Source organism: Aulonocara sp. 'chitande type north' Nkhata Bay, linkage group LG23, assembly GCF_057382095.1.
Source record: "Aulonocara sp. 'chitande type north' Nkhata Bay isolate Kocher_YH1m ecotype deep benthic linkage group LG23, A_spYH_male_GT1.1, whole genome shotgun sequence".
NCBI classification, from domain to species: Eukaryota; Metazoa; Chordata; class Actinopteri; order Cichliformes; family Cichlidae; genus Aulonocara; species Aulonocara sp. 'chitande type north' Nkhata Bay.
The window spans coordinates 10,427,072-10,447,636 of NC_141365.1; the positions used below are offsets into that span (position 1 = coordinate 10,427,072).

Here is a 20,565-nt window from a genome sequence, read left to right on the forward strand (position 1 = left end):
TGGCCGTTGCTGCTCATTGGCTTAATAGGTGAAATGGACAAATATTGTGGCATTTTTCTTTTTTGTCCTTTGTTTTTCCGTCCTTGTGTTCGCCTTGCATATATTCCTTTTTCTGTAATTTCCCTCTCTGTGTGTTTGATTTCTAAACCACAGCACACCTTATTTTACTTTGCTTTTTTCCCAATAAATAACATCAAAATATATCAAATACAAATGAACTGTTACTTTACTCAACATGCAAGTGGTATGTTGAAGAGTTCATTATTTTTCTTTTCGGTTTAGTTGATTTATATACTGTCACACTGACAAGAGTAAAGAGATTTTAATCTGCTCTTGTCATATCTGTTTAGGCTTTGTGTCTTTGTTTTTGCTTATAACTTGCATGTGTCCCTCCCCAAACCCTACATTCTTTGTCTCCTGTTTTTTGACCCTTTTTTTTCACGTTGGCTCGCTCCAGATGCCGTCTAACAACAGCATCCGAAAGCAGATTGAGACGCTGCAGGTGAGTTATCTGGTGACGGTGGCTAGCTTGATGCTCCCTTCCTTTTAACGGTCCAGGGTCCTGATCACGATGTAGGCTAGTGCAGTTGTGAAGAGGCTAATCGTTCTCTGGTGTGACATTGAAGCGTTGCTCAGTGAAAACAGTAAATGAAGGGCACACTTGAAGCTATTGTTGTTGCTTTAGGCTTTGTGGGTGAGCTGGTTTGTGTTTATGAGCAGTGGTGTTTTGCTTTCGTGTCTTTGTAGTTAAATAATTTCATTTTGACTGTTGATACATTTTTGCATGGTGAGATGCACAGTAGTGGGAAAAGTACTTAAATCTTTAAGCTAGTTGCCACAGCATAGAAACACTGTTACAACTAAAACCCCTGCGGAAAAAGTTTCTTTTATATGATAAGGAAAACATTAGAAATGACATCTACCACACTACACTTACTTATTGCCAAAGTAAAGGAAGTTATCGTATGCTATTTATATTATTAATAAATTAGCGTGACCTGTTACTGCATTTAAGTTGTTGATGGATAAATGTGTAAGTTGATAAAGGTGGAGATTATTCTGTCTTTCTGCGTGATGAGAGGGTTTAGAAGAATCTAACCTATAATATGTCGTTTTAAAAAAAATTGGTTAATTATTAACATTTGTGTACTTTTTAGCACGTTGAATGCACATTATAGTAGTCATCAGACTGGTGACGATATCAAAGACATCAGGCGTATTTAATATGTGGATGATTCAGGTGTAATTACTGGTTCATGACTATATGAGCCCCACAGTGTTGTAGTGTTTAAAGTGTGGCTTCTTTTTCTTTCACATGTATACCAAGCAAGCTGTTACAGCATATGCAGGAAGAGTAGACACACGGTAGTGCTGCAATAAAATGCAAACTCCTGTTGTTAATTACGTTAAATATTAATGTAAGATTTCATTATGTCAGAAGTGATGTGTTTCTGGTATATATTACCAGAGGGTCTGGCATAGACAGGAAAATATATTTCAGCATTTAATGATGTATTCATTATCGCAGTGATACCTTTAGTTTGCCTGCTGGGTTGGGTTTTAGTTTATGTAGCGACAGCTACACTGTAGTCTCACTGGTGCTTTTTCAATCCTTCACACAAATCGAGTACTTGCCCCACTGGCTGTACTCGATTTGTGGCATCTTGATTATGTTACAAAAGTAAAAGACATTTTAAAAATGCCATAGTAGGTCACCTGTTGTGTCGTTTATGGCTTTGGTGTTCAGTGCCAAATGTTAGACTGGGAAAAAAAAATGATGATGATGTTGTGCGTGTATAAGAGTTTTTTTTGAATTATTTTATTGGAGTTATTTAGTACAGAGCTATTAAAGTTTATTCACATGCTTTAAAAGCATCTTATCACAAGAGTTTATGTTGTTAAAAAAATAAAATGCCGACACTGAGCAGCTCTTTTTAGCTGCACTTGTGAGTCACCTGCCGTTCACTGTACCAGTCTTTCAGTGACTAGATGATACAAAGATTAGATCAATCATTGAGGCACGAAAAGCGTGACAGATTTTGTGTTTGCACAACAGGAAGTTTCACTTCACCTTAATCACAAAAGCATTTGTCACATTTAGTATGACATTTGCTACTTTTGACAAATAGCATAAAGAATCCTTAATTTAACTAAAAATGAAATCCATATTAAATTAAATGTTTTTAAATAAAAATACACAGATTTGTTAGTTTGTTCAGTGTATTAAGAAAAGCTAATGGGAGATGAGACATTTCGTAATGGTTATAGAAAAGTGTGGGCCATAATCATCTAAAACCACTTATCAAATATCGAATAAAACTTCATGTTAATCATGTGAAAAAATATAAAGGCATTAACTGGAAAATCCCTCACACTACGATCACATCACATTCTCTCAGCCTGGTAGCTCTAAAGAACCAAAGACCCTTTAAATGTATACCGTTAATATAGATACCTGATGTAGGATGCAAGTTGGAAGAAAGAAAAGTGTGAAATATCTACTGGACAATGAGTACTCCAGGACTTAACTAATGTACAATTACATTTAATATTGAATGTTTGCATTTTACAAAGCTTGCTTACAAAAGCCCAGTTAATTTTCCGGTGATGACTCTACATGGCTTACAGTAACTGTCTTTGTACTCAGCGTAATACTGCATTTTCCTCCTTTTGCTGCCGACTATACCTTAAAAATTTCTCCAAGCATGAAGCTCATCAGACCATGTGGATGTTCAGTGCTCACATATCAATTTGTGACCAGCAGTCTCACAAAACAATTTTGTCATCAGTTTCTTGCATGCCATTGCAATGTGTTTAATCAAAGTTTCTCCAGACAACAGCAACAAACTGGTCTCTCTCAGGTAAGTAATGAAAGTGTCAAAATGGAATGGATGGCTTATCTTTCTTTCCTTCTCTCTCTCTCTCTTTTTTGACATCTACAGAATAAAGACCCAAAGATGTCCCGTGTTGCACTAGAGTCACTCTACAGACTGCTGTGGGTCTATATCATCAGGATCAAGTGTGAGAGTAACACTGTCACGCAGAGGTCAGTTGCAGAGTACCCAACAAACAGTCTTTTTGCCACCCACTACTGTTGTCCTCTTCCTAAGAGGCTTTGTATGAGAATACTTGTAGCTAAAAAACAGTTTCCCCATTTCCTCTTGCTAGTCGACTCCTCAGCATCGTTTCAGCACTTTTCCCCAAAGGCTCGCGCAGTGTGGTACCCAGAGACACCCCCCTCAACATCTTTGTCAAGATCATCCAGTTCATAGCTCAGGTAAGCCTGGAGCACAAACTATGACATACTTTAAAGTCACAGCAAAATAAATAAAATTAGGCGAGTATGAGGTGTGGTTTAGTGATTGCGGGTTTGCTGATTATTACAGGAAAGACTGGACTTTGCTATGAAGGAGATTATCTATGACCTCCTGTGCGTGGGCAAGTCTCACAAAACCTTTACCATCAATCCAGAGGTAATGTATACATAAGACTTTAGCTTCTGGTAATGAGGGAATGTTTGTATGTTATCTCTTATCCGCTTTGTCTCTCTGCCCAACCAGAGGATGAATATCGGTTTGCGAGCCTTCTTGGTGATTGCTGACAGCCTACAGCAGAAAGACGGGGAACCTCCAATGCCTACTACAGGGATCATCATGCCCTCTGGCAACACCCTGCGTGTCAAAAAGATCTTCCTCAACACCACCCTCACTGATGAAGAAGCAAAAGTGATAGGTGGGTTTGAGTCTTGAACAGCTGACATTTACAATAAGAGTTAACATTTGATGAAGGTGAGGCAGCTTTTAACCTGTCCACCATCTTTTTTTTCTAGGCATGTCGCTATACTACCCGCAAGTACGAAAAGCCTTGGATAACATCCTGCGACACCTGGACAAGGAAGTGGGACGCTCCATGAGCATGACTAATGTACAGATGTCCAACAAGGAGCCTGAGGACATGATCACGTATGTAACAACAGCTTTATGCTCTCCTATTGCCATCCATGCAGCTATGTAGGACTTAGAGTTCCAGTCAAAGGCTTGGAAACCCTGACCCAGTTATAAACTTTGAGTGGTGCTGTATGACCTATTAACAGGTTCTCATAAATTGTCTGTCCTGCAGGGGAGAGAGGAAGCCAAAGATCGATCTATTCCGAACGTGTGTGGCCGCCATCCCAAGACTGATACCAGATGGCATGAGCAGACAAGACCTAATAGAGCTTCTAGCCAAGTAATTGATCCCCGCCAACCTTTCTGCAGACACATTGCTGCACACATCATGTCTTTTAATATCCATCTTCCTGTTGGGTCTCTCTCCTCCTCTAGACTAACCATCCACATGGATGAAGAACTGCGTGGCCTTGCCTTTACTACTCTTCAGGCCCTGATGGTGGATTTCCCAGAATGGCGAGAAGATGTACTCTCAGGTTTTGTCTACTTCATAGTCAGAGAGGTGACTGACGTTCATCCCACACTGCTGGACAATGCAGTAAAGATGCTTCTACAGCTCATCATCCAGTGGAAGCAGGCAGTGCAGAGCAGCAATAAAAGCCACGATTCACAGGTTGGTTTTTGGATCACCAGTGTAGTTTGTATTCATTGGTTTTATGTTGCCTGACAAACATGTTTAAAATAAATTAAATGTTATTTTTAACAGAGCTCAAGCAGTGGCCGTTCTCTGTCCTTGGAGCGTAACCTTCCTTTAGGTGTGGTGCATGTGGTGGAAGGTTTGGCACTGGTGGTGCTTTGTAGCTGCCGCCCTGCCACGCGCAGGCTAGCAGTCAATGTCCTCAAGGAGGTCAGAGCTCTTCATACTGCACTGAGCATTAGCAAGGTAATTTTCTTGGGCTTACAGGGGATATCGTTATGTTGAAAGAAGCAAAATATGTTTAAACCTGCATGGAAAGAAAATGATGATAATTTTGTGCAAGGACAATTGCATTCAATTTTTTCTTACTTAATCTTTCAGGGAGATGAAGAACTGGCTATTGATGTAATGGATAGATTAAGTGCATCAGTGTTGGAGAGCTTCATTCACCTCACAGGCGCTGACCAGGTATGAATGGATTTTCTTTTCTTTTTTTTAAAATCCTAAAACCTTTAAAAGTACATACTGCTCATCATCTTCTGTTCTTCTCTGTAGACCAACTTGCTGTATTGTCCCAGTGGGATTGATCTGCAGACGCTAGCAGAGTGGAGCTCCTCTCCCATCAGCCACCAGTTTGATGTAGTGAGCCCCTCGCACATTTGGGTGTTTGCCCATGTTACTCAGGGCCAGGACCCCTGGGTCATCAGCTTATCCAGCTACCTGAGACAGGAGAATCTACCTAAACATTGCCCCACCACCATCAACTATGCCTGGATGTTTGCCTACACTCGCCTGCAACTACTGTCCCCACAAGTTGACATTAAGTAGGTTTCCTTAACTTCTTTGTCATTGTGGGTGTATTCATTATGGTCTGACTCTGAATACTGGGTGAGGATGTCTACATGATGACATTATGTGCTTACTTAGGCAATTAGTACTTTTTTACAAAACATAACTCTTATGCTTATTAACTGGGTTAATTCTATGACAAAAGAATTCTGATTAAAGCTGCATTTTATGTTGACCCTCAACATAAAATTTATCTCTTGTCTTTACTGAATATCCACCTGCAGTAGCCCCATCAATGCAAAGAAGGTCAACAGTCTGAACAGCAGTGACTCCTACATTGGTCTTTGGAGGAACTACCTGATTCTCTGCTGCAGCTCTGCCTCTCCCTCCCCTTCCATGTCTTCTTCATCCTCCACCTCTGGCTCCGTCCGCTGCTCCCCGCCTGAGACGCTGGCGTCCACGCCGGACAGCGGCTACAGTTATGATTCAAAGGTGGCAATTTCATAAGCAACACTCTATGCCAGGTTTTCACACACATTCATAAATATTTTAAAATGAAAGGTTAGGAGCTTTTGCACAAAGGATGAAATAATGAAATTCACTCACAATGCAAGTATGACAGTCTCAAATGATAACAGCACACTAACCACATAAAAATCTGACAGCCGTAAAAAATTAGAGGATTTTGAATAATTTATTGCAACACTTAAGCCTTACATTTCTGCTCTGTGTGTTAACAGATTGTTGGCACTCCGTCCCCCTCCTCACTTTTCAAACACATTGTTCCAATGATGCGCTCTGAGAGCATGGACATCACCGAGTCTCTTGTGCTGGGGCTTGGCAGGACCAACCCCATGGTCTTCAGGTAATGAGCACTATACTCTGCTATACATTTTTAGAATTATAAAGACTTTTTAATGGCTTACATATATTGTTTTCTTGTGCAGAGAATTGATGGAGGAGCTAAATTCCATCATAAAGGAAGCTCTAGAGAGAAGACCTGAAGTAAGTGCCCTTCATTGATGGTTTGAAAATGTTTTCTGTATTTCTTCTGTGTGCATAGAAACACACTTTACTGAGTTCAAATATTCTTTACTCTGCAGAACATGAAGCGACGCAGGCGTCGTGACATCCTCAGGGTCCAGCTGGTCCGGATATTTGAGCTACTTGCTGATGCTGGTGTCATCAGTCAAGTGTATGTAATCCTCAAACATCTAGAGTAACCACATGATTAGGAATTTATTTTTATATATGCAGTTTATAAACTTTTCTTTTTACAGGGCAAGTGGAGGGCTGGATTCAGAGAGCCATTCTCTGAATAGTACGCTGCTCGAGTATGTTGATCTGACCAGGCAATTGCTCGAGGCTGAGAATGACAAAGACTCGGACACTCTGAAGGACATTCGCTGTCACTTCAGCGCGCTTGTGGCCAACATCATTCAGAATGTCCCAGGTATATCTCTTAATTAAGACAAATGCTTATAAAGTAAGCATACAAAGTAAGCATTTGTTTTAAGCAATTTTTCTCAGTTTAACCTTGTGTATCAATTTCTTTACTTATTATCTTCAGTGAACCAGAGGAGGACCATCTTCCCCCAGCAATCACTGAGACACAGTCTGTTCATGCTGTTCAGTCACTGGGCTGGGCCCTTCAGCATTATGTTCACACCCTTGGATCGTTACAGTGACAGAAATATCCAGATCAACCGCCATCAGTACTGTGCACTAAAGGTTCAACATCTAAAAATTTCAAGAAAATCTGCTTTTTACATACTGTGTCATGCATTTACTGATAACCAGCAAACTTTTTTGTTTGTTCCAGGCCATGTCTGCAGTGTTATGTTGTGGACCTGTAGCTGACAATGTAGGGCTCTCCTCTGATGGCTACCTCTACAAGTGGCTGGACAATATCCTGGATTCTCAGGACAAGAAGGTCAGAGAAATTCTGCCATTTTGAATCTATTCTAACTAAAACTGTATCACTTAACTATCATTAACAAGTGGTAAATCCACAAGTAATTAAACTTTAGCAATAAAACTCTCAATAATAATATTTTTTTATAATGGGTAATGTTATAAAATCCATGTTTATGTAATGAGTTTGTGTAATAAAAATAATTTGCATTATTTAAACTAATGTGTTTTGCAGGGTAGCTCATAAAAGACATTTTGTAAGGAAGGTTTCATTACTACTGCTGTTATGTCAAAACCACTGGTGTCTCAGATCTATGCAAAAAGTTTCCTTCAGTGTCAGACCTGTGACTCAAGCATGGTGGCAATAGTGAAACAAGTCTGAATGCCATCTCCTCATATTTCAAACCACAATCGTTTCCTCCTGAACCTAAACAGTGGGTGAAACCTAAGCTTAATCATGCCTTTTATAATCCAGTTAAACTTTATATTAGCTATTTAAATCAAGTTTATATATGCACTACATATTTATAAGGTTAAATGTTAGCTAATTACTTTTAAAGTATAATAATTATGTCTCTGGTCATTAAATAAATGTCACACCACAAAATCCCAGTATTATGACCAGTCACCAAGCATGAGTGGTGATGTTTTCTCACAGATAGCAGGAGTTTAGTCTGTGACGCAAGACTTCATGAGGTCAAAGTTATGTAGCACACATTTACTTCATTTGACACTAGCACCACACAGTGGTGTTCAGAAGTACTGCAACAAAGCCCTGCTAAATGTTTATAGGTCTACATTCAATAAATGACTTGCACTTAGTTAAAATGAAATGGTAGGTTAAAGTGATCTGATTAATTCTCAAATTCTTAAAAGTTTTAATTATAGTTATGCTGTTGTAAAGTATATATTAGTTTTCTGCAGTTAACAGCAAACCTCAGTCTCATAACTCTAATACTGGGTATTTTTCATTTGATATTAAGAAGTTATGTGTAAAACTCATCAGAGTTTTGTAGACTGAAGGAGAGATTCTTAACGGTTGCTGTGTGGTTTCCTTTAGGTTCACCAGCTGGGTTGTGAGGCTGTGATGTTGCTACTAGAACTGAATCCAGACCAGAGCAACCTCATGTTCTGGGCTGTGGACCGCTGCTACACTGGCTCCCGTCGTGTAGCTGCTGGCTGCTTTAGGGCCATTGCCAATGTCTTTCACAACAGGTACCACATGGTGCCATCTTTATGTCATTTTTTAAGGTTCCACCTACTTGTGATTAAATACCGTATGTGTTATATTTCTTTTAGGGATTACCAGTTTGACACTGTGGTGCTGCTCAACCTGATTCTGTTCAAGGCGGCTGACTCTTCCAGGGAAATCTATGAACTGTCCATGCAGCTGTTACAGGTCAGAATTTCTTTGTCCTACACATACTGTAGATGCCCAAAAAAGAAAAAATTGGGTCTTTAATCATTAATTTAATAATCTGTGGTTCTTTGTGTGATGCAGATCCTAGAGCCCAAGCTTTTCCGTTATGCCCACAAATTGGAGATTCAGCGGACTGATGGCATCCTGACCCCTCCCTCACCGCTGCCACACCTCTACTCTGTGTCTTACTACCAGCTGTCTGAGGAGCTTGCAAGGACTTACCCAGAGCTCACTTTGCCCATCTTCTCAGGTTTGCTACATTGCTGAATGAATACACATCAATGTAATATGATAAGTATTCCGTTAACTGAAATATCTCACTTTCCTTTGACTGTGAAACCAGTTATTTTAGGTCTTTTTTTATTTTTATGAGAAAAGATTTTTGCTCATAAAACTTGATAGTCGGCTAATATGGTTTCTGTTTTTGCTGTTGATTGACTTTTTGGGGAGATGAGCACGATTTTCCCATTCAAATTCGGCTGTATATTTCCATTCAAGGTCCTTTTTTCATTTGTATTATATTTAGTATTATAGCTAAGTTCATTCAAATGGCATCCTAGCCACTCTGGTAACTGCCTATGACACTTAAAAAGTTATCTTTTTCCCACTGAAAATTATACTTTTACCCCCACTTCAGCTTTTAATTGAGCCATATGTGGCTCGTGACTGTAAGGAGTTTGACACCCCTGTGTTAATGTCTTTGTTTGTACTATCCACACTGCAGAGGTGAGTCAGCGTATCCAGACAGCACATCCTGGTGGTCGTCAAGTAATGTTGCACTACCTCCTACCTTGGATGAATAATGTGGAGCTTGTTGACTTCAAACCAACTCCACGACGACCAGAGGACTGCTGCAGTGGCGAGGATGATGAGGATGTGAAAGACCGAGAAATTATGATGGTCAATAGCCGTCGCTGGCTCCGTGGAGAGGGCTGGGGATCCCCTCGTGCTACAACCATGGTGCTAAACAACCTCATGTTCATGACCGCTAAGGTGACACAGCTAACATACCATCTATGTTTGCACTAAGTACTGCAGCAATTTCATAATGTTGTAAACCTGCTCAACATTTGGCAATAAAAACCCTTTCTGATTCTGATTCTGATCTACACATCTACATCTTAAAAAGCTGGTTGGGCAAGTTCATTTATCATTAAACTATTATATTTTTTTTAACAGTATGGTGATGAGTTTGCGTTGTCAGAGATCGAGAATGTCTGGACTACACTAGCAGATAGTTGGCCAAAGAACCTCAAAATCATTCTTCACTTCCTCATCAGTATGTCTGGAGTCAGCAGTGACCCCAGCCTCTTGCCCTATGTAAGTTGCAGCACACTCAATGTGCCATTTCCTTGTGTCTGATACTTAATCTTCATGACCTTTCGCCTCATGTTATGCGTGTCCTCAGGTGAAACGAGTGGTGGTTTTCTTGGGCAGAGATAAGACTATGCAGCTGCTGGAGGAGTTGATGTGTGAGCTTGAGTTGACTGATCCTGTCAGCTCAGCTGTCACTCACATGGACAACCCCCCTTATTATCGCATCAGCTCCAGTTACAAGATTCCTTCAGTCACCTCAGGTTAATGAGCATTATAAATGCCCAAGTTCACAGCTTAGGCCAAGAGGTCATATGCTATGTTTCTGGTGCCAGGAGACAAATGTTTAATGTCTGCTTTCTCAGGAACAACCTCCAGCAGCAATACCATGGTGCCAGGAAATGATGCTCATCATGACAGCAAGATGAAAGACTCAAACATGGATGACAGGTACAAAATAGAGAACTGCAATGCTCTGTTATTATTAGATGGTATAAGTATAGGAAAAACACAAATGTCTATGTCAGTTCAGTCATATTTTATGCTGAAGACACGAAAAAGCACATGTACATCCATTCAGGAGTTTAAACAAAAATTAACCAATTTTTATAATGGTGGACAAAGATACTCCACTAAATAACTAAAATGCTGTATTAACTAAAACTAAAACATACAACCATAGTAAATGTTTTACTGGGATCATGAACTGAGCAGTTAGATCGTTTTCTCAGACTCCTGTAGAGTCTTTTTGCCACTTGATTATACGCCCTAAATAAATACAGGTTTAAAGGACTTTCAATGGTTTTATTATATAGGCCCTCAGGCTGCATCCTTCTTTTGTATTCAATCTGTGGCTTGATGAATTAAACGTTTTAGTGAAGGAAAAGTGGCATTGTCCTTCTAAACATGCATGTTTGTTATACAGTTGCACACACCTGGATATCTACAGTGGTCTGAATAGCAACCTGAACCGCCACCACCACCGTCTGGAATCTCGTTACAGCAGCAGCTCTGGAGGCTCCTATGAAGATGAGAAGAGTGAGCAGGAAATCTTTTCTTCTCCATACTCACCACTACATTTTTTTTATACCACCCACTACCATGCCTGCTAATCTTCTCTATTTTCCAGGTGACTCCATGCCGCTTTATGCTAACTGGCGATTAAAAGTGATGGATCACAATCAGCCAGAGCCTCTTCCCTTCCCACCAACAGGAGGCTGCTGGTCCCCTCTTGTGGACTATTTGCCAGAGACAAACACACCTGCTGTACCTCTCCACAGGTATACCAAAGTCCACTTTTTGTCTCACAAAGCATTGCAGTGTTGAGTTCTTTTTATAATCCAGTACACTTTTTCTGTTTTTCAGATGTAACATTGCAGTCATCCTACTCACAGACCTCATTGTTGACCATGGGGTCAAAGTAGAATGGAGTGCCTACCTACAACTCCTGCTACACGCAGTTTTCTTAGGTAAATTGCTTTCTTTTTGTGCTGTTTTATATGTTTGTATACATTAAGGCAAAATGTTTTAGGCATATTTGGATTTTTGCATAAAAAACCCTTTACTAGGTCTATAAATTCCAGTTGAATGATGTCAAATGTCTTTATCTTTTGTGTCTTTCTCAGGTTTAGATCACCAGCACCCAGAGGTCTATGAGCACTGCAAACGCCTGCTGCTTCACTTGCTCATAGTTCAGGGTGCAAATAGCAGTGTTCAGTCTGTTGCTATGGTGCTTTTACGCAACAGAGACTACAATGATCCAAGGGTCCTGACTGTAAAGCCTGTAGCTCAAGAGTTCAACCTCACAGGTTAGTTCTGCTACAGAAACAAGAACTGGAAGAGAGCAATAATAATGAGAATCGCTGTTTTATAGTGGAACATGTGCGGATTCGCTATCAGCTGTGGAATTGCTTTTTAGTTATTTTGAAATGAGGGGAAAACAACAGGACAGGGAACAGGACACATATACGTGTAGTGCCAAACTTGACCACTGGGTGGCAGCAACCTCCTGCCCACATATAGACAGATTTACACAATATCATTGTTCCATAGAAAAAGGTTCCCTGAAAAAGACCCTATTATTTTCTAATTCAGAAATTAAGATAAAGTAATGTGTGTCTATACAAAAAGGAGAGCAGTGAATCATATTTTTATACAGAAATCATTTAGCCTACCTTCACTTTTGGACACCAACTTATGGTCTGCTTATATTATTAGCAACTGTACCTTTAATTGTGTTTAGCCCAAGCTAGCCACCTGGCTGGTAAAATGCTAGCAGAAAAACTGACAATGTGTTTGCAATTTGTTCCTATAGGAATACAGGAGCTTTTGCCAGATTGTCAGCCATCACCGATGACAGACTCTGGCCTCAGCTCGAGCTCGACGTCGTCCAGTATAAGCCTTGGTGCAGGGGCCAGTGCTGTGTCCCACCTCTCCCCCACGCTTCTAAGTGAAGTAGATGTCACTGTTGAACATGACGAGAAGGCCAAAGCTCTGATTGAGTTCATAACTTCAAGGTGAGAAGAGACTTTAAAAAAAAAAAAAAGAACACTTTCCCAGAAATGTATGACATTTATGCGTGTCACTACCTGCTGCTGGCAAAAACTGTCTTTTTTAGCATTTAGAAAAATATATATAACCTCACATGTTTAGTAGGCATTTCTATGAACACATTGTTAGATGTTACTCATTGTGTACAATGATTTGCTTTCATGCTTCCAGCAGTGTCTAAAAGGACTGGGGTACTTTGATTTGCATGGGTTTGATTTTTGGAGTTAGTTTCTTTGCTTGGTGTGATAACACTAAAGGTTTTGATAGTGTTTCAGGTCATTTGTTCATGCGTGTTTATTTGTATATTGTAGAAAACGCGGTCCGCTCTGGAATCACGAGGATGTGTCACCTAAGAACTCCAACATTAAGAGCGCTGAACAGCTGAGTGCTTTTGTCAGACATGTGGTGACAGTCTTCAAGCATTCCCAGACAGGTCTGTAGGGTTCACAGCCACTTGATATTTATTAGGTGCTTTTGTCATATTTACCTGTTTGTGCTTGTGTATCCTTTCAGGTTTCCAATTGGACTCATTGCTGAGTGAAGTAGCTTTAAGGTCAGCTCTATCTTGTTCTTCTCGCCACTATGCCGGTCGCTCTTTCCAGATTTTCAGGGCACTCAAACAACCTCTGACTCCTGCCACACTGTCTGACATTTTGTCTCGGTTGGTTGAGACTGTAGGAGACCCTGGAGAGGAAGCTCAGGTCAGAACATTTTTAGCAAAAGTCTGGTCTTTTACCTGCAATGTCAAAATGCATAACATGAAACAACATTTTAAAGGTTATATTTAATTTGACCACATGATCATTCAGTTATTAAAAACATTCCTGCTTGTGTTACAGCAAAATATTGCATAGAATGAGGTTTTTAATAGGACATGGCAAAACGTCAAATGTTCATTGTTTAAATTGCGTGTGGTTTCATTTTGTTTGGTTTTAAAGCCACTTTGCCAGTAAAATTCACACATTTAGCATCATGATTTTGACACTTAATGTATAACAGTGATACAGCGGCTATGCATAGACCAGTGTCCTTTACCCTGTGGCTGCACTGAATTCCTCACACATGGCGCATTTGCAGAATCTGTGCTGCAGCATTGCACTTCCACTATAATCAATGAAAGTAGCTGCACTGAGTGTGAGAACAGCATTTAAGTCATTCATATGTGTGGGGAGATCCATACCTCAAAAAGAAAAATAGGTTAATTTTCTGTCTTTTATGTGTTTATGAGAGGTGTGCAAAGCCTGTTCCTACAGAAATAGTTAACCAGTTCTTGTTTAACAGCATCTGCACAGAAAGTTACTATCAGTATATCATTTTTAGTTAATGTTTGAGGACAGACAAAGGTTTAAAGAAAGCATGAATACTATTGATGAAGAAGCGACCTTCTTATCTTGTTATGCTTTTACATTTGATGAGGGGTGACTGCAGTAACATAATGTGATCAAATTATTTTCCCAATGGTTTAGGTTTAGTTTACTTTCCCAGGGCCACTCTTTGTATCGTCAAGCACATCATGTGCCAAAAATATATAGTAAACGTGTTGCATCAAACTGGAAAACAGGCCTGTGAGTTGTTTCTGTAGAAAAACATAGATGCTATGTGTTAACTCGCTGTTATCTGTGAATTCTTTCTGACGAGCTGACCTCTCCTACTTTTTCTCCTCAGGGCTTTGTCATTGAGCTTCTCCTGACGCTGGAGTCTGGCATTGACACACTAGCAGACACAGTGAAAAACTATGATCTCCTCACTGCCTTAGCACAGTAAGTCCTCTCATTGGTAGCTTTATTATTTTAATGTTTGAATTCTTCTTACTTTAACTAACATCCTGACACATTTCGCAATAGCTGTGTACAAAATTCTGCCATTTCTTTCCACAGAACCTCCACCCACGACCACTTGTTGGGGGCCAAGTTTGCTGCCAACAGGAAAAGCACAGGCCAGCTGAATATGAACAGTAGTGGTCTGTTACATTATGTCCACACTCGCAGCAACTCTCTTCGAGCCAGCCTGATGATGGGTGAACGAAAAGCTGACAGGCGTCGGAGTAACACCCTGGACATTGCTGACCGACTTGGTGGCAGCTATGCAAACCTGGCTCGCACACGGAGCTTATCATCACTAAGCAGAGGAGGTCCAGGAAGTCCAGGAGGGGACTCTATGCCACCTGTGGACCCTTCAAATCTGATGGCCACGGTATTCTGGATCGCCGTGTCATTGCTCGAGTCAGACTACGAGTTTGAGTACTTGCTGGCTCTGCGACTGCTCAACAAGCTGCTGAGCCAGCTGCCCCTGGATCGTGCGGACAGCCGAGAACGTCTGGAGACTGTCCAAAACAAGCTGAAGTGGTACAACTTCCCTGGTCTGCTGCAACTCTTCCTGAAGGGCTTCACTTCTGCTGCTACTCAGGAGCTAACCATCCACCTGCTCAGTAAGCTCATCAGTGTCTCCAGACAAACACTGGTAGACCCTTCACAAGTAGCAGGTAACTAATGACTTTTTTACAGTTTTAAATCATTTAGTTTTTAAAATCTGAAATGAATAAAAGAGACTGTCTTTAGTTAGAACTGTGACTTGTTCATAAACCCATATTGACCTAAGAAAACTCATCCTAGCCCAGTTCTATTTATTCGTATTGATTTACATTTTTAAGGTTAGACTTTTACTTCATGCCTGCAGGTTTTCCTCTGAACATCCTGTGCCTCCTGCCGCATCTCATCCAGCACTTTGACAACCCCACTCCTTTCTGTAAGGAGACAGCCGATAAGATCGCCAAAGTGTGTGCGGATGAGAAGTCGGCCACACTGTCTAACCTGGCCCATATGATGAGCCTTTACAGCACACACAGCTACTCCCGCGACTACACCAACTGGATCAACGTGGTCTGTCGTTACCTCCATGATGCCTTTGCAGAGAAAACTTTGAATCTGGTCACTTACTTGGCTGAGGTATATGAGAAAAAGGTCACACTTCTTATGTTGGTCACAGATGGACAAATAACAAATGTATCCATTTCTGTCTCCATCAGCTGCTAGAGAAGGGTCTTCCCAGCATGCAGCAGTCCTTGTTACAGATCATCTATAGCTTGCTGAGTCATATTGACCTGTCAGCAGCTCCTGTCAAACAGTTCAACCTTGAGATCATGAAGATCATTGGCAAATATGTTCAGGTGAGCCTTGACGTCACTCGACAGCCTGACAGACCGACTTTAGGGTTTGGGTCAAAAGAGGAATGCATTATGGAGGTCTCATTGAATTTCTCTTGCTGCTAATTGTAAAGTGTGCGATTATGTCTACTGCTAGTTTGAGGTCTTGCAACAAGAAGCATTTATTTTGTGGGATTTGCTTTTTATCAGACAACATATGCCTGAATGAGAGTTTTATTGCTGGATCAGCCAGGGTCTCCCGTGTGGTTGGCAAGAAAATCACCAAAGCACCAGCCATCCATATGCAGTGTGCCTTATGTTTAGTAAGAGGGTGTGTGTGTGAGTGAGTGTGTGTGTTTCATACTCAGAACAGCATATTTTCACATTTAGTCTGACGTGAATAAATACTGGGGTGTCCTGCTCTATAAATAGCAGCACAGTTGAGACTAAGAAAGAATAACGTGTGTTTCAGGGTCACTGTAAAGAGGTATTTTGATGCTATATTACACCTATTTATGAAGCCTGTTTTTTTCCAGATTTGACCCAGGGCTGCCTTAAGCTACTTTTGGCCATCCTAGCTTACTGTCAGTGTTTTCTTTTGTGCATTCCACAAAAAGAAACATTGTATTTGTGCATATTGAGATTTTTAGCATATGTGCACTGATGTGAACTGCAAGCTTTTTGTGTTAAGCCTCCTTTCTCATTCTACCAATATGACTATAAGCCATATGAATAGTAGCTGGTTGGGACCCGAAATGCCCTTTCACATTCATAAATTCCTCAGAAACACCTACACAGCTTGCTTCCTCACAGTGGCTTCGTTATATTTCTGCATTGTTTTTTGTTTTTTTTACAGAGCCCACATTGGAAAGAGGCCCAAAACATTTTGAAGTTGGTTGTATCCCGTTCAGCCAGCCTTGTTGTTCCAGAAGATGTGCAACGCTCCTACAGTTCTGAGTCCTGCAGCTCACCAGAAATTGCCTTCACGCGCATATTCAACAACTCTTCCAAAGAGCTGCCTGGGAAGACTCTGGACTTCCACTTTGACATCTCAGAGGTTGGTGTCCTACTTTCCTTAAGTTTACTATGTTCACCATATTGATTTACCTTTGATTTTATCTCTAATCTGCATTATTTGACTCTATAGACACCAATAATCGGGCATAAATATGGGGATCAGCGTACTGCAGCAGGCAGGAATGGAAAGCCACAGGTGATTGCTGTCACAAGAAGTACCTCCTCTACATCATCTGGATCTAATTCCAATGGGCTGGTCCAAGTAAGCTGGAAGAGGCCACAACTCTCTCAGGTACCTTCTCAGACTGACACAAATCATCCAAACCTTGAGTTTTGAAGCAGCCTCTACTCAAAGTGACGCAACACCGGACCTGGGCTATGATCTGTCTTTAACGAGCTTAACGTGTCTAGAAAAGAAGCTCAACAAAATAATTAAATCATGACAATTTATTTTACACACACAGCCATAAAAATAATTACTTTTACTACATGCATACTGGCTAATTTTAAGCAGTTGTAATAGTATTTTGTAAGCAAACAAAAGCCAAACACATGTGAGTCTGATCAGTCTGTTGCTATCATTAACATATTTCACTCTCATTGCGTTGCCTGTAGATGTGAGTTCTGTTTTTGTTAAAAGACCATCTAAAAGAATTTTGACCTGGTCAGCTTGTCATTTTCTCATCTTGCATGTCTTCTTATTACAGAGAAGAACCAGAGAGAGGCTGATGAATGTCCTATCTCTATGTGGTCCAGAATCGGGCATCCCAAAAAATCCATCTGTAAGACTCCTCTCCTACTCTAAAGCTTCAGATAAGGTCTCTGTAAAATCACTGACATGAGCAATGCTTCTGCTTCGAGGCTGTCTTTGTGGTGGTGTTAGAATTGGATTAATTTGGACTTCTGAGATGATGATGATGGATTGATAAAAATTGTATTTAATTTTCTGACATTCCGTGCAGGTGGTATTCTCATCCAATGAGGACCTGGACTCTGCAGACCAGCAGACCAGTCTTATCCCCACAGTGGAGGAGGCCGTCAGAGAGGAGGAGTTGCAGGGAGAGGATACAGGCAGTGAGCAGCAGTTTGGAGTCTTTAAGGACTTTGACTTCTTAGATGTGGAGCTGGAGGATGCTGAGGTGAGAAAGCACATTCAAATGGCCCCACCTGTATGAGGTGGAAAATGATACGTTTCTCATAATAAAAAGGTGGTAATTTAAAGGAACTTATAGGTGGAAAGGGACTGCTCAGAAAGGTTAAAGGTTTTCTAGTTGTATGTAGTGTAGGGAACTTGAACTTCTGGGCTCTGTTCAGTCACTCTTCATCATTTCTGTTGACCATACTGTAGTAGATGTTTGACAGATTAACATTAATGTCTTGTTTGTTAAAATTGCCTTACTTGTCCTACTACTGTAGTAGAAAACTTTTATGTCCTTCTTAAGTCTACTAACATACATATTCCTTCTCTTCTCTTGCCACAAGGAGCTGCAGGTAAGTCTGAAGCCAAGAAAGCTACTGAGATATGTTGTTCTTTTCAGTGCCCTGGTGTCTCCCTTTGTCATCCAGTAAAGTGCAGTACCACCTTTTGATTTCAAATCATCGCTCCTGTTGTTGTGAACCCTTTATAGTTGTAGATCATTGCATCATTTACCATCCCATGGACAAAATTACGTCGTCCGCTCAATCACATGAGTGTCTTATTTTTTTAAGTTGTGTATTTTGCATTTGTGTTGTTCTTTGTTTGCTTGTTTTGTAATATCTAACCCAGATAATATCATTTTTCCCACATTTCTCATTGCCGTTTACTTGGTTGTCCTGCAGGGGGAGAGCATGGACAACTTCAACTGGGGTGTGCGGCGTCGCTCCCTGGAGAGCATGGACAAAGGGGACACGCCGTCTCTGCAGGAGTGCCAATACACGGGCAGCACGCCAAGCCTCAACCTCACCAACCACGAGGACACAGACGAATCGTCTGAGGAGGAGGTATTGAGCGCTAGCCAGATTCTCACCCGCTCTGGCCTTGTAAGTCTCACTCTAATCAGGGTCCCCCACCCAACCCAGCCACCATGCTCCCCACACAGCCCGCTGGCATGGTGTGCGCGTGTGTGTGTGTGTGTGTGTGTGTGTGCGCGCGCGCATACTATGCTGGACCTCCTTCCAGTGCGGACAGGAGCTACACGCTTGCTTCTTCGCTGGTGGTAGAATCCCTTTTTAAATCTCAGCCCACTCCCTCTAGCTTTAAGACCAATGCTTTCATTGTTTCCTAGACCTTTAAATCTACGATTGGTAAGTGCAGTGTAGGACACTTTTTGTAAACTTATTAGAAATTTTTCTGAATAAAAATCTTTACATATAAAACGAATCAAATATTTAAACCCAGCATGTTTCTTTTGCATTGTTTAACAGTTTGGCTGCCTTTCTTTAACTCTTCTTTGTTTTCTTTGGCTTTCCCAGCAAGGCCTTTATCTACATCTGCTAATTACGCTAATAATTATCAGATGTAGGTCCTCAGTCTAATACAGATGTTTTCTTTCTCTCTTCTTCTGCTCTTCTTGGTCTTGGTAGTGCACGGTGAGAGAATGAGCTTTTGGCTTTAGTGGACATTTGCCCCGAGACTTTGTAGTCATACAATATTACACACTAGAAAAATGAGCATGCAGTATTTCTGTGTTATTTCCCTAGAATTTTGAATGAGCTAACCTGCTCATAAAATTAATTGATGTTATTGATACTAGCATGGTCTGATGCCTGAAGCCAATTTTTTTTTGAAGATGCAGTAATGACTAAAATGACTAAACATGCTCTGCTTGATAAAGAAACGGGGGTGATGTTGTTGTAAGTTGTCAAAAGTTAATCTGTAGGCGTGTCTGCTTTACTAAGATTAAAATGTTATTGCTTTATGTTGATGATCTAATTTCGTTTATTATGAAAATACTCAAATGAGATTGTTTTACTGCATTTCATAAAGATATTTGGGGATATCTCAGCACATGCAGTGACTTAATTTAAGTTTGCAGTATTACTTTACTGCTTACACTACGTACGTAAATTAACATACATACAGAAACCAGTTGTGCCAAAGCGAGAACTTGTAATCAGCACTAATTCTGGACCTCTGATTAAATAATTCAGTGATTAAATGGGTAGACTAATGTATGAGTAATTGGTAGGATCAGTATTTGAAAAATAAATGTTAAAGTCACTTTATATTTTGTAAATATGGTTATCCCACTGCAAAGTGATTGGTTTTTGGGGGGGAAATCAATAATCAATTGGTGGAAATCATATGGGGAAAAATCCTATAGAAAATTGCCTGTTATTATTGTCTTTTATTATTTTTTTGTGAGACAGGTTTTTCAAACTGTTTTATTCCAAAGCTGAAGACCATTATTTTTTGTTTTGTAACAATAATATTTTTCACTGAGTACACACAGAATCTTATAGCCTAAAACGGCCTCTTTCCATGTATTTATACTGTTGCGGAATCAATCAATGTAGAGCAGTGACACAAACCACGGAGGCCCAGAAGAGTGCAGTCAAACGATGAGTTTATTAACACACAGGAGAGAAAAAATCCGCATATGTCTTCTGACAAAAATACATATTGTGAACACTTTTAAAGCAGTGAGGTACCCGCCCCTCCTAGGCAAAAATAGGTTAAAGCCGTTAGTTACAGTAAATGGTACATCTTAGATGGCTATAAACAGACATAGAACTTCTCATTTCTATAACAGCTTCCAAACAAGGTAATAACTTCAAGCCTTCAGGTTCTCCGAGGGCTGGTTATTGACTCCGGTCATCTGTTACCAAGTAGACTAAAATGCAGTTAGAAGCT

The 20,565-nt window shown here is 40.5% G+C and overlaps 1 protein-coding gene across 11 annotated transcripts in view; it reads left to right on the forward strand.

Annotated features, from left to right (window-relative positions):
• Nucleotides 1–20,565, forward strand: part of fryl (furry homolog, like) — a 74,927-nt gene that overhangs the window by 39,303 nt on the left and 15,059 nt on the right. For 6 of the 11 annotated variants that reach the window (XM_086281744.1, XM_086281745.1, XM_086281736.1 and 3 more), the window contains 41 exons: nucleotides 458–502; nucleotides 2,943–3,046; nucleotides 3,169–3,277; nucleotides 3,387–3,473; nucleotides 3,561–3,732; nucleotides 3,830–3,962; nucleotides 4,120–4,227; nucleotides 4,323–4,560; nucleotides 4,654–4,830; nucleotides 4,966–5,052; nucleotides 5,140–5,408; nucleotides 5,658–5,865; nucleotides 6,114–6,238; nucleotides 6,321–6,378; nucleotides 6,477–6,568; nucleotides 6,654–6,826; nucleotides 6,944–7,104; nucleotides 7,196–7,306; nucleotides 8,348–8,502; nucleotides 8,587–8,686; nucleotides 8,789–8,957; nucleotides 9,432–9,700; nucleotides 9,887–10,027; nucleotides 10,116–10,284; nucleotides 10,387–10,471; nucleotides 10,947–11,059; nucleotides 11,151–11,301; nucleotides 11,387–11,490; nucleotides 11,647–11,829; nucleotides 12,336–12,537; nucleotides 12,883–13,004; nucleotides 13,085–13,272; nucleotides 14,237–14,331; nucleotides 14,449–15,053; nucleotides 15,248–15,516; nucleotides 15,597–15,737; nucleotides 16,570–16,770; nucleotides 16,861–17,022; nucleotides 17,438–17,548; nucleotides 17,693–17,869; nucleotides 18,552–18,752. In XM_086281744.1, the coding sequence (XP_086137870.1) occupies nucleotides 458–502; nucleotides 2,943–3,046; nucleotides 3,169–3,277; nucleotides 3,387–3,473; nucleotides 3,561–3,732; nucleotides 3,830–3,962; nucleotides 4,120–4,227; nucleotides 4,323–4,560; nucleotides 4,654–4,830; nucleotides 4,966–5,052; nucleotides 5,140–5,408; nucleotides 5,658–5,865; nucleotides 6,114–6,238; nucleotides 6,321–6,378; nucleotides 6,477–6,568; nucleotides 6,654–6,826; nucleotides 6,944–7,104; nucleotides 7,196–7,306; nucleotides 8,348–8,502; nucleotides 8,587–8,686; nucleotides 8,789–8,957; nucleotides 9,432–9,700; nucleotides 9,887–10,027; nucleotides 10,116–10,284; nucleotides 10,387–10,471; nucleotides 10,947–11,059; nucleotides 11,151–11,301; nucleotides 11,387–11,490; nucleotides 11,647–11,829; nucleotides 12,336–12,537; nucleotides 12,883–13,004; nucleotides 13,085–13,272; nucleotides 14,237–14,331; nucleotides 14,449–15,053; nucleotides 15,248–15,516; nucleotides 15,597–15,737; nucleotides 16,570–16,770; nucleotides 16,861–17,022; nucleotides 17,438–17,548; nucleotides 17,693–17,869; nucleotides 18,552–18,752 (6,570 nt within the window). The remainder of the gene's footprint in view (nucleotides 1–457; nucleotides 503–2,942; nucleotides 3,047–3,168; nucleotides 3,278–3,386; nucleotides 3,474–3,560; nucleotides 3,733–3,829; nucleotides 3,963–4,119; nucleotides 4,228–4,322; nucleotides 4,561–4,653; nucleotides 4,831–4,965; nucleotides 5,053–5,139; nucleotides 5,409–5,657; nucleotides 5,866–6,113; nucleotides 6,239–6,320; nucleotides 6,379–6,476; nucleotides 6,569–6,653; nucleotides 6,827–6,943; nucleotides 7,105–7,195; nucleotides 7,307–8,347; nucleotides 8,503–8,586; nucleotides 8,687–8,788; nucleotides 8,958–9,431; nucleotides 9,701–9,886; nucleotides 10,028–10,115; nucleotides 10,285–10,386; nucleotides 10,472–10,946; nucleotides 11,060–11,150; nucleotides 11,302–11,386; nucleotides 11,491–11,646; nucleotides 11,830–12,335; nucleotides 12,538–12,882; nucleotides 13,005–13,084; nucleotides 13,273–14,236; nucleotides 14,332–14,448; nucleotides 15,054–15,247; nucleotides 15,517–15,596; nucleotides 15,738–16,569; nucleotides 16,771–16,860; nucleotides 17,023–17,437; nucleotides 17,549–17,692; nucleotides 17,870–18,551; nucleotides 18,753–20,565) is intronic. The other 5 variants (XM_086281746.1, XM_086281747.1, XM_086281740.1 and 2 more) reach the window with 4 other exon arrangements.